General features: G+C 59.9%; 1 protein-coding gene across 1 annotated transcript; it reads right to left on the bottom strand.

The window, feature by feature from the left end:
* Nucleotides 1-267: 267 nt before the first annotated feature.
* AIRE (autoimmune regulator) lies at nt 268-12,305 on the bottom strand. The gene is made up of 17 exons (XM_081573640.1): nt 12,236-12,305; nt 12,053-12,084; nt 11,076-11,202; nt 10,453-10,826; nt 9,792-9,966; nt 9,391-9,546; nt 8,930-9,004; nt 8,299-8,412; nt 7,375-7,517; nt 7,119-7,199; nt 6,141-6,256; nt 5,000-5,102; nt 4,292-4,471; nt 3,430-3,551; nt 3,160-3,295; nt 1,579-1,647; nt 268-566 (listed from the first exon to the last, which is right to left on the bottom strand). The coding sequence occupies exons 1-17, from the start codon at nt 12,303-12,305 to the stop codon at nt 486-488; spliced, it is 2,154 nt and encodes a 717-aa protein (XP_081429766.1). The 3' UTR covers nt 268-485.
* Nucleotides 12,306-16,299: the final 3,994 nt, after the last annotated feature.

Here is a 16,299-nt window from a genome sequence, read left to right as displayed (position 1 = left end):
GCCCGTGCAAAGGCCCTGAGGTGGGGATGGGCTGGGCCCTGTGAGGGGCAGAGGTGGTAGGAGCAGGGTGGGGGGGCAGGCAGAGGTGGGCAGAGCCAGACCAGTGGGGCAGGGGCTGTGCTGGGGGCTCCCGCAGAGGGGGATCAGGGGCACTCCTGCTCCCAGCGGCATGTTGGCACCCTCTCTCCCACACAGCCAGCTCAGCCTGCACGACAGGCACCAGAGAGAGACCCCCCACAACAAACACACTGCACCAGAAGTCATGTCGAGCACACAGAAGTGACTTTAATTTCAGACAGGGTGCTGATCGGCTGAGTGTTGATGGCACATGGAACATCCCAGGTCCTGGCCCTAACCTCCCCCTCGATCCCTTTCAGAGCTGGTGGTCGCAAGTGTGAAGTCTGCTCCAGCAGCGTCCACAGGTGCCTCCCCTCCCCCTCCCATGCTGCCTGCAGCCCAGCGTCTGGGTCAGCCCGGCGTCCAGATCAGGAGGGGAAGGTGGGTGCCTCGGCCAGCGGGCGGGACATGCTCTGGATGGCCCACTGCAGGATGCCGTCAAAGGAGTGCTGCGGCCAGAGCACAGAGTGGGCTCAGGGCCTGGCCGGAGCCTCAGGGGGCAGGTGTGCCTGCCTGGCCCACAGCCCATCTGCCCTGGCTTCCAGGGGCCCCTGAGTCATCAACATCCGACCCAGCCATCCTACTCAGAGGTGGGGAAGCTGTGAGGCCCCACCATACACGTCCACTCTTCCGAGCATCCCTTAAGCCTGGGCATGGCCACCATGGCTGTTAGGCTCCTCGTGGCTTCTTCCTAGGTGACTGGCAGAGCCAGCTCCTTCCCTCCCTCTGCTCAGCTCTTTGCAGGGCCTGCCTGGTGCTCCAGCAGGACTGGGGGAGCCATGGGAACACCCAATATTCCAACAGAACAAGGTGACCTGCTCTACAAAGGGCTTGTGCGTCTACCCCTCTATGTCTTCTTATATCAGCACCTCGGGTCACCCCGGCCTCCTGGGGCCCTGGGGTCTCTAAAGACACCTGTAGTGTCTGGGACCTGCCCGTGCCCAGCCCATCACATAAGGCAGGCCCTCCGTGGTCAGCTGGGATCCCCAAGGTGCCACACCAGGGTCCTGAGGAGGACACGCGCTGGCCACCTGGGGCCTGGAGGTGGCTGGAGAAATTTGACCTTTTCTAAAAGCCACCTTTTCTTCCCAGTTATTCTAGCTGCTCATCATCGGGTGGAGAAGCTCGTGCTGAGAGCAGTGAGTGAGGGATCTGCAAGGTCCAGAGTGCCCAGCCCCCCCCAGACCTGGGGACAGTCTCGGCCTCCACGTCAGGCTTCAGCGGCCCTGGTGCCAGATTCCGCACCGCCAGCCTTCCAGGGTCCCAGCCTGGGACCTCCAGGGAGGCTGGGAAGGGGGGCAGCTCGGGGACCCCTCTGGTTTGTTTGTGCATGGAGAGGCCAGCGCCATCTGGCAATGGGGGCCCGTGGAATGCCATGGGCCCAGAATAGGGGTGCTGACTGCTTCAGAGGCCATGGAGGAAGGGGAGGAGGGAGGGAGGAGGGGCGGGGTGACACGTTACCTCACTCAGGAGGGACTCTAGGTCGTCCCTGTGCAGAACCGGCTCATGACCAGCAGAATCGTCCCCCGCCTGGATCCCGGAAAGATAGGAGGTCAACCCAACTTCCACACCCCTACTGGGGTCATCACCACAGAAGCAGGACTCCCTGCAGAGGGGGCAGGGCTGGGGGCAGTGGCCATGCCAGGGCAGCAAGTGCTGTGTATTTCTCCAGCTAGGACCCTGGGAACTGAATTCTAACATCCAGCTCCTGGGGGCGGGCATGAGTGAGCTGGGGGCTGCCCGCCCAGGGCCCTGCCACCCCTCTGAAGTGGCTGCCCAAGGCCCCGGGGCCGGCCTGCCTCCACAGCTCCGGGGGAAGGAGCAGCTGGAAGGAACTCCTGTCACCAATGAGAATCCTGAGGCCCAGAGAGGAAGGGTCTGATCCCAAGCCAGCCCTTCAGTGACCCAACAGTCAGGTGTTCCCTGCCCTGCCCCTGGGCGAGGGGCCAGAGCAGGAGATGAGGTACACTCCCCCAACACAGGTTAGGAAGGGGACAGGCTATACTAAGTGGAACCGTAAGACAGTGCCCGGTTTGCAGATGCAAACAACCACTTGTTCTGGCCCCCGGAGGTGCCACCAGTCTGGTGTGGCTCAACATGGACAGCAGACAGCTGGGGGTGAGGTGAGGCTTCCAGAAGGAACGGGGCATCAGCAGGTGGGGGCCTTCTGTGTCCAGTGTCCCGGAACCCTGTCACCCACAGAGAGTAGGGAGGGAAGAGACGGAGGCGGGGCTGGGGGGTGGGATGGATCATGGACAGGGGTAGGACATCACCACCCTGGGCCCCGCAAGGATTCTTTCGGAGCAGGGATGGGGTCAGGAAGTTCCTGCTGGGGGCTGGAGGCTTCTGAACAGGAGAAACTTGTGGTGGTGGTGGGGTCTCCAGGTTCTGAGGGAGCACTGAGAAGTAAGGTTCAATGAGGCTAGAGTTACTCCTCCCAAGGTCCCGGGGTCCCAGGCTGCTGGAGGACTGTGGAGATGACACGCGGGGAGTCACACGGCTCACCTGTGTGTGCCTGGTTGCTCATACCTGGTGCAGAGGCTCCTTCCTGCTCTCCCCGCCCCACTCCCACCCCAGGATGGTGCTCCTGGCACAGGGCACTCCAGGGGTCGGGGATGGGCTCAGGAAGCTGGCGGTGGGGTGCTGGGGGTTAGGGGAGCCCTGAACCTGGGTTAATAGTGAGCCAGGCCTGCAACCACCCAGAGATTTCACAGCCACTGTTGCTTAGGAGGGTTTCCCTTTTTTTAAAAAAATATTTATTTGGCTGTGCTAGGTCTTAGTTTCCACATCCAGTCCCCTGACCAGGGATGGAACTCTGGCCACCTGCATTGAGAGCACAGCGTCTTAGCTAATGGACCACCAGAGAAGTCCCAGGAGGGTTTCTTTTACAGGTAGATTTAAGTTAAACAGGAGTCGATTTAAACAAAAACATCATACATACATAATCGTCAGGCGGTTTGGTGCTTTCTGCGAAGCTGGCCCCCGGGGCCTACCCTGGCGATGTGCCCACCACCCCCAGCCCCGCGGCGTCCCTCCCCTCACCTGCGCCCCGGGGCCGACGGCGGCGGTGGTGAGCTTGGGGGTCGCGGGAGCCGGGCGGGCGGGGCTCGCGGCGGGCGCCCCCTCCCCAGGGGCCGGAGCGGGGTCTCCGGAGCAGGCTCTGCAGCGCAGGACGGCCCTGGCGAGCGGAGGAGAGGCTTCGCGCTGCCCGGTTGGGGCCAGGCAGGGAGCGCCCTCTGGGGACCCGGGTCTCGAAGAGTCTTGGTGGGGGGCGCCGGTCTTCCCCCTCCCCCTCCCGGGCCCCTCACTCACCCGGGCCTGGCGGCGCCGCCAGGGAAGTGGCAGCTCCAGTGGAAGGCGGCCGCGCAGTGTGCACACCGCAGCGCGTCCGCGCCGTCCCCGCATACCCCGCAGCGCGCTCCGGGCACCGGGCCCTGTGGATCGACAGACCACGGCGTGGTGACCGAGGACCCGGGCGAGGCGGGAGGCGGGGAGTGGTGGGGGCGGCGGGGGTGGGTGAGTGGCAGTGGGAGAGCGTCTCGCGTTCAGGACCGCAGGGCCCCGGGACACCGCCGGAGCTGACCGGCTGGGAGGGGCGCACGGGGTGAGAGAGCCAGTCCGAAGTTTCGAGATCCAGACCAGGAGAGGTCAAGGGCACCCCAGCACTTTGGGGCTGCAGCTTGGAGAAACCAGATGCCCCTTCTCCATCCTCCTTGGTGGGCCCAGGCCACCTCCAGGGCTGGTGAAGAGGTCCCCGGAGGCCGGGCTCCAGAGGATGCAGGAGGGACTGGGAGACCTGGGACTGCGAATTACCCGCTTTATTGTTCTGCCCTTGTGGGCTGGGGGGCGGGCGGCGGGGATGGCTCTTGGTTTCAGGCGCAAGGAGACAATGATCACCCTGGCTGGAATCCCTCCAGGAGCTCCCTCCCCACCACCGTCTCCCAAGAGCCCCCACTTTGTTCTGGATAATCTCACAGCCCCAACAACCTCCGCGCCTCCCGTCAGCCTCCTCCCACGTGCCCTCCCCATGGTTGGCCTGGCTGCTCCCCACAGCTCCACACCCACCGCTGTCTGACTCCTACCTCCTTACCCGCGCCTGCCCGGCACTGTCCTATTTCAGATTGGCCTGGCTGCCCCAGTGGACCCTGGGCTCCCTGACCCCAGCACCCCTCACCTGCTGCCCCTCAGGGCCCACACACAGTAGGGGGCGCAGGGTGGAGGGGTCGAGCACCGGCAGGGGAGCCGCAGGGGGCGGGGCCAGTAGGTGCTTGTAGGTGGCCGCAGCGTCAGTCCCAGGGGGCGGCTCCCTGGGCAGTGTCCTCGCCTCTTCCCCTGACCGTAGACCCAGGAAGGCCTAGAAGCAGAGGGCCAGCTCTCAGAGGGGCTGCAGGGGGCTTGCCTAGAACCACCCCAGGGTTAATGAGCGTGGGGAGCCTGGGGCCCACACTGGGTGGGAAAAGTCGAGGCACAGTTCCTGGGTCTGCGGCCCCTGACCCTCTCCTCACCTGAAGGCAGTACCCCGTGGCCCTCAGAGGCTGTCAGAGTAAACACTCTGACTGGGGCGCATGTCATGTCCTTCATGCCTTTGTGGCAACAGAATGCTTACAACATTTTGGAGAATGTTATCTATGGTCAAAGTGTGTCCCCTGTGTCGGCTGACAGCTGAGGGCCCAGAATCAGCATACTGAGAAAGCGGTTCTCATAAGGGCCACTTCCCAATGGCCTGCACCCCCATGGCCCCACAGGAAGGAGAAAGTCAGATTGATGGGGCTGGGCCAAGGTGGGGGTGCATGGCTTTATGGCTGGGGCAGGTCCAACCCACAAGAGTGGCCGGGAGGCAGGGAGCAAGTAGACAGAAGGGCCAGGAATGGTCTGGGCATACCGGGGTCTCTGCGGGCAGCTCCTGGAGCCGGGGCTGCTCTGCCCGGGGCAGGTCCCGCTGGGTTGTTGTTCCCTGGACGCAGCTGGAGCACCTCCAGGTCCCGCTGGTCACCGGCCGGGGACATGTGGGGCAGGACACAGGGGATGGTAGACTCCCATACTGGCAGCGCAGGGGAGGCCTGACAGCTCCTCCAGGTCACCCACCCTCTTGGTCCCCAGAGGGGGAACCCAGGCCCAGCAGGAAAGTGGGTGGAGACCAGGAGGAGGGCCTGCCCACCCATCAGCGGGAGAGCCTGGGGGGCCAGGATAGCTAGCCCTGGTGGGATGGCCTTCACCAGCATGGCACGTCCCCTGAGTGCTTCTCGGATGAGCCCCGAGAATCCCTGACACCCAGCAACCAGCAGTGGCCTGTGCCAGTGTTTGGCTCCCGTGGACCCTGCCTTGCAGGCGGGGCCTCTGAGGCTGGCTTAGTTACACCCTTGGGACCCTCCCCCAGTTCCTCGGGGGGATGGTGCCCAGCAGAAAGGGAGACGGTCAGGGGCAGGAAGAAAGAGAATGGAAGACCGGCAGCGTGTTGAGTGGAGCCAAGGGATGACCCCGGCCAGAGATGTGACCTGGTCAAGGTCGTGTGGTGAGTGGGGCAGGGCCAGATGGAGAATGCCAACCCTGTGCTCCTGCCCATAGATGGGGCTGCCCTGACCTGTGTGAGCTGGTGGTAGAGGGCAGCACTCTCCCTGTGGGCCAGGACAGAGGGCCTTGCGCCAGGCAGAGGATGGGGAACCCCCTGGCGCTTGGGGAGCAGCTCTGTGGCCTCCGTGCTTCCCAACCTGGCTTGGAGTCAGACTCTGCTTAGGGCTGGGGGTTAGCTGCTCAGGGGAGTTTGGGCTGGGGTGGTGGGGGAGATGAGATGGGACAGAACGGCTACTCCTTGCCTTGGGTCTCAGGGCCCCGTAGGCCAGGCTGGAGGGACAGCATGGCCACGTGGGGAGGTGGGGTGGGAAGATCCCAGGCCCCAGACCCACCACCCAGAGACCTGAACCCAGGCCCCTCCCAGGCCGGCCTCACCATACACCAGTGGAGCGATGGGACTTCCGGGCAGGGGGGCAGGGGGGCGGCTGGGGGCAAGGGAGGCAGAGGCACACCTGGGGATCTCGCGGAGTGGCGGGGTCAGGCAGGCCAGGTGGAAGGCACGGGGGCAGCCATCACAGCAGAGCAGCTCCCCGCCGTCCCTGCAGGCCGCACACTCGTCCTCATTCTTCTGACAAGAGACACGTGTGTCTGGAAGAGCCAGGATGGGGCGGCCCTCCCAGAGACCCCCCACCCCCACAATAGTCCCCCAGGGGCACCCAAGTCTCCTGGCCCACTCCCAACTGAAACCCTGCCCTGACTGCCTGCTCCCTGGGGCTCCCCACGACCCCACCATCTCTTAGACTAGCCCCCAACACCCTCTCTTGGGAAGAAAGAACAGTCTTTAAGAAAGTCTGGCTTCCCACAGGTGCCTGTGCTCCAGGGCCCTGAGGCTGCAGGCCCATCCCCATGCAGCCCCTTCCTCACAGGGCAGTGGAGGGCAGGCCCAGCGGTGTTCCCCTTGGCCCTGGGCACCCACTGTCCCCTCCGCCTGAGGCTTGCTGGCACCCTTGCCTGGATGCGCCCACCATGCCTCCTTGGATGGCATCTCCTTCAGAAGTCCCCCTCCCCTGCCCTGGGATGACAGGGCTGGACTGATGTGCACAGCAATGAGCACACTGACTGTAGTAATACACCCCGCCAGCCCCGGAGCTCCCGGGAGCAGGCACCGGTGGAGGTGTCGGGTTCTAGAGCTGGTTCCACCTTGTTCAGAACCAGTGCAAGGAGGCCAAGAGCTTCTGTGGCTTCCAGCAGGGGCCACTGTCCTACCTAAGGACCCAACTACGAGTGCGGGCCAGTGGGCACCTGGGCCCAGGAGGACTCACTTGCTCTGACTTATGTGACTTTTTACAGTTGTGTATTATCAGGAAAAAAAAATACTATTAAAATAAAGAACTCCACACTGTGAGCAGAAGCTTGGCCCTCATCCCCCAGTCCCTGGACGAGTGACAGAAAACACCCCTCCTCGGATCCTGGAATGCCCCGGGCGCTACCTGGTGCAGCTGGGGCTCGCTGGGGAGGGCAGGAGGGGCTGGGGTCCTGTCCCGTGGGCCAGCCCTCAAGTCACCACCACCCTGTGGGGAGATGTGGGCGGGTCAGCAACAGGACAGAGGAGGCAGTCCAGGCAGGAGGGGCTGACCCCACCCCCCCGGCAGAGCTCCAGACCCAAGGTGACGCTATTGTCCCTTGAGTGCTGGGGGAGTGGACTGAAGGCCAGGCTTCCCCAGGGGTGGTCCCCACAGTGCTTACAGGGGCAGGGACCTGGCTCCCCTTGGCCCGGACCAGGGTCTTCAGGCTGCTGCTCCGGGTCTTGTTCTTTCCTCCAGCAGGGTCTTCAAACTTGCTGGGCGTGTAAAACTCCCCCCCAACCTGGATGCACTTCTTGGAGCCACCTGGGGGGAGATGGGGGGGCCTGGCAGGGAGGCTCTACAGCGTGCTGTTCCTCCCCCAACCCCACCCTCAGTCAGCTCTGGGGCCAGGGTCTTGGGTACAGGTGGGATTCTCCTCTGGGGGAAGGAAGCATGTCTCCCAAATTCACATCCACTTGGAACCTCAGAAGCAACCTTATTTGGAAGTTGGGTCTTTGTGGATGTTAAGATGGGCTCACACTGGACCCTACGTCCAAGGACAGGGTCCTTCTGAGAAGAGAAGGCAGAGACACAGGGAGGAGGCAGAGGCTGGAGTGATGACACCACACGCCAGGGCACCAGGCTGGGGCGGCCACTCCAGGAGCTGGGAAGATTCTGCCGTAGGGCCTCGTGAGGGGGCAAGTGTGGTCCTGCCCGCACGGCAGTTTTGGAGTTGCTTGAAGCCACTCTGTTTGTGGCGATTTGTCACAACAGCCCTAGGAATCTACTGCAGGGACCATCCCTGGAGCCTGCTGAAACTGGAGCCTGTATCAGCTCCCAGGGTGCTTGCGCGCCCTGTGGGCACCCAGCACAGGGAGTGGAGGAAGGAGGTGATGCAGTGGTGTGTTGGGAAGGGCGGGGATTGTGCTCATCCTCCTTAGAGTCCAAGAGTCCCCCCTGCCCAGACCATCCCCTCCAGAGACAGCAGACCCACTGGGGGATCAGGGCATGCCGGCTGCCTCGCCCATGTCCCAGCTGCTCCAGAGCCTCCAGGGAGCTGCATGGGGACGTGGATCCGCTGGCAGCCCCTCCCAGCACTGTCTACCTGACTCAAACACCTGCTGGATAAGGATCCCCTCCACGGCCCCGCGGGCTCCTGGGACGTCCCCAGAGGACACAGCCATGGCTCTCTGGACCGAAGTGGACATAGTCTGAATTCCTAGGAAAGAGAGCATCAAAGGGGGGGGGACGGCGACAGTCATCAGTTGCCCTGAGCACAGGCAGTGGGGAGCCAGAGGGGTCTGGGCAACAGAATCCTTCCTTCTTTCAACCCAGGGCAGGCCATACTCAGACAGACAGCCTGCATGTCAGTGCAGAGATGGCTGTGATGCGTGTGTGTGTGTGTGTACATGTATGTGGTATGGCCTGGTGTATGGTGTGAGCTGGCTGAACACAGCAGGCAGAAATGAATAGGAACCCTTGGACATGACCCTGGACAGTGCTGGGAGGGGGCAGGGTCCCCAGGGCCTACCCACAGGTTGGCATCAGCCGGCCACAGGAGGTCTCTAGGGTCCCAGGTCGTGTCCAGCTGAGGGACAAGGGGGAATTCTCTGGAGGAAGCAGAGTCCAAGCTGGCTCTGATGGTCGGGGCATTCGGATGGCACAGGTGACCCCAGGCCAACATGGTCCCAGCTCCCAGGATGGCCCCTGACCCCAGGACCTCAGGCCTGGCTCACCGTTGCCCAGCGGGAGGCGCTGTGGTTCTGCGTTGCTCTCAGGCTTCTTGGAGGGCTTGGCCTTGGTTTGGGAGCCTGTGTTGCCAGGTGAGGGGAGAACAGACAGCCTGGCCCTCTTTCCTCTGCTAGGCCAAGGCTGGGGGGCAGGTGGGAGAGCGCCAGCAGGGGACTCCCAGACTCTGGTGGATCTGCTTGCTTTACTCAGCTCTGGTGTCCACATCAGGAGAAGGGAAGTACACCCGTCTGCCTGCTCAGGGGGCTCAGGGGGCTCGGGGCAGCATGGACTGCTGGGCTCACCCAGGGTGTCCATGTCCCTGGAGGGACCTCTGCCAGGCTGTTCAGGTAGGACGGACAGATGCTCCCGGAGCTGGTTGGGAGCGGGTGGTCAGGCAGGGGTGCGGTCGGGGGATGTGGAGCTCCCTGGGGGATCTGTGACCCCACCAGCTCCTCAAAAGGGGTACCTGGACTGGAGGTGCCCCTTGGGGACGGGGCTGCTGGAGGGGCAGTCCGCGGCTCCTCCAGTGCCTTCCTCTTGGTGGGGGGCCTGGGCAGCAGCACGGTGGCCTTGGGACCGGCCGGGGGCCTCCTCCCCTTCCGGGGCTGGCTGAGGTCCACATCTGCGGGGCACGCACAGGGCCGAGGGCCGAGCTCAAGCCCAGAACTGACGCCTCGTTCAGGGAAGTGAGGCCTGCCCCTTGGTCTCTTAGAACCCAAGACGGCCTAGGCAACGTCAGGGGCTCCCTAAACACCCCCATCCCTCCGCTCTTACAGTCCAGTTGGGGCCCAGAAGCCGACTCCAGCTGCCCCAGCCCCTCTGAGGGAGGCTGAGCCAGCCAGGACCCCAGCCCCCGGTGCCCCCTACCTTTGGGGAAGGTGTCCAGAATGGACTGCAGCCGGGCGTATCTCTCCAGGTTGTAGTCCTTGAAGAGAACCCTCCAGAAGTCCAGGATGGCACCCGCGTCCTGGGTCAGGAGCCACGAGAGGAGCGCGTGGAAGGCCTGTGGACAGCCCTCCTTCTCCTTCAGGCGCAGAGTCTCCTGGAGCAAAGGTGGGAGTGGGGGCCCTGCCCTGCTGTGTCCAGGCCCCCCTTCCTGCTACCTCCACCGCGGGTCGCAGGGCGAATGCTGACCCCGAGGAGGCAGCTGTGTCCATCCCCTAGGCTTGGGCAGGTGTAGGGATGGCGTGGGGGTGCTGGGGTGACGTGGGGGGCCACCTGGGTTTCACCTTACGGGACTGTGCTCAGTTTAAAGGCGGCTGGGGGACGGCAGGGAGGGTGCTGAGGGCGCAGTAACTTGTCCTGCAGACCACGCCCTCCGCTGGTGGGTGGGGCGTGGTCAGGCTGCGGCGTTAGGAGCTGGGACCCTTTGACTCTGCGGCTTCGGGGAGGGTCGTTGAGGGCGGAGAGTGGGGCGGGGCGGGGCGGGGGAGGTCCCTCTGGAACACGTCTTCCGAGACCCTGCTGGCTCCAGGGACCCGCGTGGGGGCAAGTCTCCCGCGCGTAGCGGCTCTGGGTCGCGGCCCACCTGGAACTTGTCCTCGGGGACTACGTCGTGGTCGGCCAGCGAGTGCAGCAGAGGGAAGGCGCTGTCCACGGCCACCGCGATCTCCGTGCGGTGCAGCCTCAGCAGGCGGCGTAGCGCCGCGTCCCCACCGGCCCGGGCCTCGCCCGCCATCGCGGGGTCCGGGGACGCGGCCCTGGGGGCCCCCTCTCCCTGCCTAGGGTCTCGGGGCCTCAGGGCGCCGCTGGCCTTGTGGGGTGTCCGGGCCGTGTCTGCCTCCTGGTCCTCGCGCTCCGCCTGCGCCGAGGACACCTGGGCGGGTTCACCTGGTCGGGAGAGGGAGCCCTGAGCGCTTCCTCCGGCCTCCTCGGGGCGGGAGTCTGTTATACCTGCGTCTCCTGGGAGAGAGCAAGGGCCGCTCCGCCAATCAGGGCCTAGGCAGCTTCCTTAGGGGCCGGAAACTTCCCTGTGACTGAGTTCCCCAAGGTCCCAGCCACCTGCCAGCGCCCTTGAACACCTCCGGCAGGCTGTTGACTTTTCTTTCCTTTGTAAAGAAGTGTATAGACTCAATTCCCAAAACGTGGCTCCGGCCAGCATCCCACCGGGCACTGTTCAAATGGGGGAAAGCAGTGCTGGGTGTCCTTCACCCAGCTGCTCCAGCAGCTGCCAAGGGCCAGTGCAGGAAGCCTCCAGGGAGCTGAGCCGGGGCGGGGTCCCGGATGGGAGTGGGCACTGCTGCCTTCGCAGCTGCTGCTCAGAATCCCTAGTCTGGGGCTGTAGGAGGGGTCCAATGAGGGGTGCCATCTGATAAGGGGTGCCCTGGGGTATGACTTAGTGTGTCAGTGGTTCAGTGCTAGGCATCACCTGGAGGCTGGGTGATGCAGGGCAAGTGTCTCTCCTCTCGTCTTTGAAATGGACACTTTCCACTGTGAGTCCCCAGGGTCAATCCATCCTCTACCTCCTCCGGGTGTGTTGGGAAGTAAACTTCTAGGAATGTGACTGACCCCATGGACAGACATGTCTGAGCATTAGCCATGGGAGCCCCTGTCTGGCTGGCTCACAGTCCAGGGAGGGGCACCCCAGGGGTCTTCCTAGGGTGGGGGGCAGAGGCTGGGTGATAGAAGCTTCTGGGGGAAGTGAGGAAGGCTCCCTGGAGGATCGCAGCAGGGGTCCCTGGTCCATGAGATGGGAACAGCATACCAGCAATGGGTGGGCAGGGGCAGAGGACCAGGGTGTCCAGGGACCCTGAGCCCATGGTGGCCCAGGTAGCATGGTCTGGGTGGGGGGCATGGACATGAGACATGGTGGGAACGCCCATCCATGTGGTCAGGCTGCAGAGCCCAGGAGGCTTGTGGAGGAAGGCATCTGGCCAAGTTGTGCTAGGGAGAAGAGCTGGGCACCTGGGGACAGGTGAGTGGGGGAAGCCTGGGGTCAGGGCCAGTACTGGGGCTGGGACCTGCCACATGGGGCAGGGGGGAGGCTCGTGACCAACTGGCTGGTGACGTCACCAAGACTTCTGACGTGTGTCAGCCTTCATGTTTTACACTGAGGTGAGGGTTCAGGGTTGGGGGGTGTTGTGGGGCCCCCTCCTCCTGATGCAGGAGCCCTGCCTTAGTGTTCTCACCTCCAGGTCCTGGGCCCTCAGGCTGCTCCAAGCTGGGGAAGGGGTGTCAGAGGTGAGCTCCAACAGCCTGGGGTCGGGCGCAGGAGGCCATGGTGAGGGCGGAGGCTGTTGTCATCTCAGGGGCCAGGGTTTGAGGGTGGCTCTCTTGGGCTAGCTCTCTGGTAGAATGTTCTGGGAACTGACCTGGGAGCAGGGCCCTGGCGCTGCCTATCTCCAGGGCACTGAGCCCAGTGGCTGCTGTGGGTGCGGACATGGAGGTGTGGGGCTTGGGTTGCCTGTCCTAAGTTGCCCCCAAATTCACACACAGAGGCACCAGGATGCCAGAGAGCCATGTTTGTGGCCTTGGGATGATCAGCCCAGAGGGCTTCCCCCCTTTCAGCATCGTGGTCCTCCAGCATCACTTTGCACCTGGTGGATTTTCTCCTTGGGGGGCTGAGTGGTCATCGGGGGATGCCTTAGCCACAAGCCAACTGTTCAAGGGAAATTTACAAACTGCCAAGAAGACCAAAGTCTTCACTTCACTTTTTAAAGCCCCGACACCCTTGCAGATGGCTCTGTGTCGTCAGGCTGGCCTGGCTGCTTCAGGCATTGCCTGGCCGCTGGCTTGGAGGTTAGCACACGAGCTCCTGTAGAGTTTTGGACTTTCCACTGCTCCGGGAGTTTCCACAGCAGCCCCTTACCTGCCAGCAACCCAGAGCGACCTAGGGTGTATGGAGGTGGCCTGCGCAACCACAGAAGGACCCAAGGCCTGGTCCTGCCTTCAGCCAGGTCACTGCCCTGGAGGCTTGAGCCTCAGCTCCTCCTCCAGGCAGTGGCCCAGTGACTTGCCTGCCCCCTGGTAGCACATCTCTGAGCCTCTGTCCTCACCTGTGAGGGACCAAGCTCAGGAGCTCTTCCTACATCTGGGTGATGCTACATAACAGACACCCCAGCCCCACCGTGCACCAGACCTGATCTGAGTACCTGGCACCTGCCCTCACTGAGTCTCAGAACTGCTCTGTTTAATCAGCATTGTTATCAGCCCCCATTCCATAGACTGGGAGACTGGGGCACAGAGAAGTTAACCAGCTGTGTACTCAGTTGTGTTCAACTCTGTGACGCCATGGATGGTAGCCCACCAGGCTCTTCTGTCCATGGGATTCTCCAGGCAAGAATACTGGAGTGGGCTGCCATGCCCTCCTCCAGAGGATCCTCCTGACACAGGGATTGAGCCCAGGGAATTTGACCAAAGTCATACAACTAGCAGATGGCCTTGGGTGAATGGTGTTCAGCACTCAGAACTCAGCAGTCAGGACACTTCTTGGGTGCCCAGGTCATTCCAGGCCCTCCCAGTGCCCAAGGAGGAGGAAGTGCTCCCTGTGTGACATGCCTAGAAGTCAGGGAGAAGGAGGTCGCATTGGAGGGATGGGGACGGGAGGGGGCCCTGCCCCTTGGCTGCTTGGCCTTGGCCCCTCAAGGAAGCCTGGACACTGCAATCTTCTCCTCTTGCCCCAGACAGAGTCTTCAGTCTGTGTGTGTGTTAGTCACTCAGTCATGTCTGACTCTTTGTGACCCCATGGATTGTAGCCTACCAGGCTCCTTGGTCCATGAGATTTTCCAGGCAAGAATACTGGAGTTGGTTGCCATTTCCTTCTCCAGGGGATCTTCCCAACCCAGGGATCGAACCCAGGTCTCCTGCATTGCAGGCAGATTCTTTACCATCTGAGCCACCAGAGAAGTCTGTGTGGCTCCTCCAAAAGGGATGGGATCACAGAGGTCAGGAATCCTGGCCTAGGATGATCTCAGGGGCCTCAGAATGCCAGCCCAGGCTCAGCTGGAGGATCAGTGCAGGAGGGGCCCTGGGCCTGCTCCCTGAGAACTTCCTGGGTGGTGCATCTCCTGCTGACTCTCTGCCGGGACTTTAGCACCCTCTTGTCCTCCAACTAGCCGTGTGATCTTCTCTGGGCCTGTCTTCCTGAGAAAAGCTGTTCAACATTGTTACTCATTACAAAAATGCATATTAAAGCCAACTGAGATACCACTTCACACCCACAAGGATGGCTAATATCAAAAACAGACAATAGCAAATGTTAGAGAAGATGTGGAGAAATTGGAGCCCTCACACATTAACGGTGGGAGTGTAAAATGGTACAGCCACTCTGGAAGTACCTTTGGCATTTCCTTAATGAGTCCAGGGCTTCCCCAGTGGCTCAGATGGTAAAGAATCTGTCTGCAATACACGAGACCTGGGTTCACTCCCTGGATTGGGAAGACCCCCTAGAGAAGGAAATGGCTACCTATTCCAGTATTCTTGCCTGGAGAATTCCATGGACATAAGAGCCTGGTGGGCTACAGTCCTTGGAGTTGCAAAGAGTCGAACATGACTGAGTAGCTAAGGCTTTCACTTTCTAATGAGTTCAACATAGCACTACTCTATGACCTAGAAATTCCACCCCTAGGTGTACACCAAAAAAAGTCAAAAACAGATACTCAAGCAAAAGTTTGTACAAAAATGTTTATAACAGCATTATTCACAATAGCCGAAGTATGGAAACAACCCAAATGTCCATCTACAGAAGAATGGATAAAGTGGGGTTCATTCATATAATAAAATATTACTTAGTTGCAACATGCATGAGCTTTGAGAATGCTACAATAAGTGAAATAAGCCAGAGGAAGGAGGCCACCTAGTGTGTAATTTCATGCATGTGAAATACCCAGAAGAGGCAAATTCATAGAAACAGAAAGCAGATTTCCGGGGGGGGGTGGGGTGAGGAAGGAAGACTAAAGCTTAATAATATGCAGTTTCCATTTTGGGTGATGAAATAGTTCTGGAAATAGACAATGGTGATGATTAATACAACACTGTGATGTATTAATTGCTCCTGACTTTTAAACTCCCAAGTGGTTATGTATATTTAAGCAAAATAAAAATTAATTAATTTTTAAAAAATCAGTTGGGCATATTTGTGTGGACCTATTTCTGGGTTCTGTATTCTGTTCCATTCATCCCTATGTCTGTCTATCCATCCATACCACAAATAGTTGACTACTGTAACTGTAAGTCCTTTTGAAGGAGATGCCATTAGGCCAAACTACAGGGAGGGAATATAGCTCCACCCATCGATAGAAAATTGGATTAAAGATTTACTGAGCATGGCCCAGCCCATCAGAATAAGACCTAGACTCCCCGACAGCCAGTTCCTCCCATCAGGAAGCTTCCACAAACCTCTTATGCTTATCCATCAGAGGGCATACAGAATGAAAACCACAGTCACAGAAAACTAATCAAACTAATCACATGGATCACAGCCTTGTCTAACTCAATGAAACTATGATCCATGTCATGTAGGACCACGCAAGACAGATGTTCTTTTCATCATAGGGGACTGGAATGCAAAAGTAGAAAGTCAAGAGATACCTGGAGTAACAGGCAACTTTGGCTTTGGAGTACAAAATGAAGCAGGCAAAGGCTAACAGAGTTTTGCCAAGATAATGCACTGATCATAGCAAACACCCTCTTCCAACAACACAAGAGACAACTCTACACATGGGCATCACCAGATGGTCAATATCAAAATCAGATTGATTATATTCTTTGCAGCCAAAGATGGAGAATCTCTACACAGTCAGCAGAAACAAGACCGGGTGCTGACTGTGGCTCAGATCATGAACTCCTTATTGCCAAATTCAGACTTAAATTGAAGAAAGTAGGGAAAACCACTAGACCATTCAGGTATGACATAAATCAAATGCCTTACAATTATGCAGGAGAAGTGACAAATAGATTCAAGGGATTAGATCTGATAGACAGAGTGCCTGAAGAACTATGGATGGAGGTTCGTAACATTGTGCAGGAGGCCATGATCAAAACCATCCCCAAGAAAAAGAAACGCAAAAAAAGCAAAATGATAGTCTGAGGAGGACTTACAAACAGCTGAGAAAAGAAGAGAAGTAAAAGGCAAAAGGAAAGACATATCCATTTGAATGCAGAGTTCCAAAGAATAGCAAGGAGAGATAAGAAAGCCTTCCTCAGTGTTCAATGCAAAGAAATAGAGGAAAACAATAGAATGGGAAAGACTAGAGATCTCCTCAAGAAAATTAGAGATACCAAGGGAACATTTCATGCAAAGATGGGCTCAATAAAGGACCGAAATGGTATGGACCTAACAGAAGCAGAAGATATTAACAAGAGGTGGCAAGAATACACAGAAGAACAATACAAAAAAGATCTCCATGACCCAGATAACCATGGGGGTGTGATCACT

This window comes from Giraffa tippelskirchi, chromosome 2 (genome assembly GCF_054371585.1).
Source record: "Giraffa tippelskirchi isolate mGirTip1 chromosome 2, T2T-mGirTip1v1.2.pri, whole genome shotgun sequence".
Classification (NCBI taxonomy): Eukaryota; Metazoa; Chordata; class Mammalia; order Artiodactyla; family Giraffidae; genus Giraffa; species Giraffa tippelskirchi.
The sequence above is the reverse complement of the archived record's forward strand: the minus strand, read 5'-3'. Positions and strand labels throughout refer to the sequence as shown.

Excerpts from the sequence above, each read along its gene's own strand:
- AIRE (XM_081573640.1), bottom strand. The coding sequence starts at position 12,305 with ATGTCCGCACCCACAGCAGCCACTGGGCTCAGTGCCCTGGAGATAGGC. Across the intron at positions 9,967-10,452 it reads TCCCCGAGGACAAGTTCCAG|GAGACTCTGCGCCTGAAGGA; the intron begins GTGGGCCGCGAC and ends CCTTTGCTCCAG. Across the intron at positions 1,648-3,159 it reads CCGTCGGCCCCGGGGCGCAG|GCGGGGGACGATTCTGCTGG; the intron begins GTGAGGGGAGGG and ends TCCGGGATCCAG.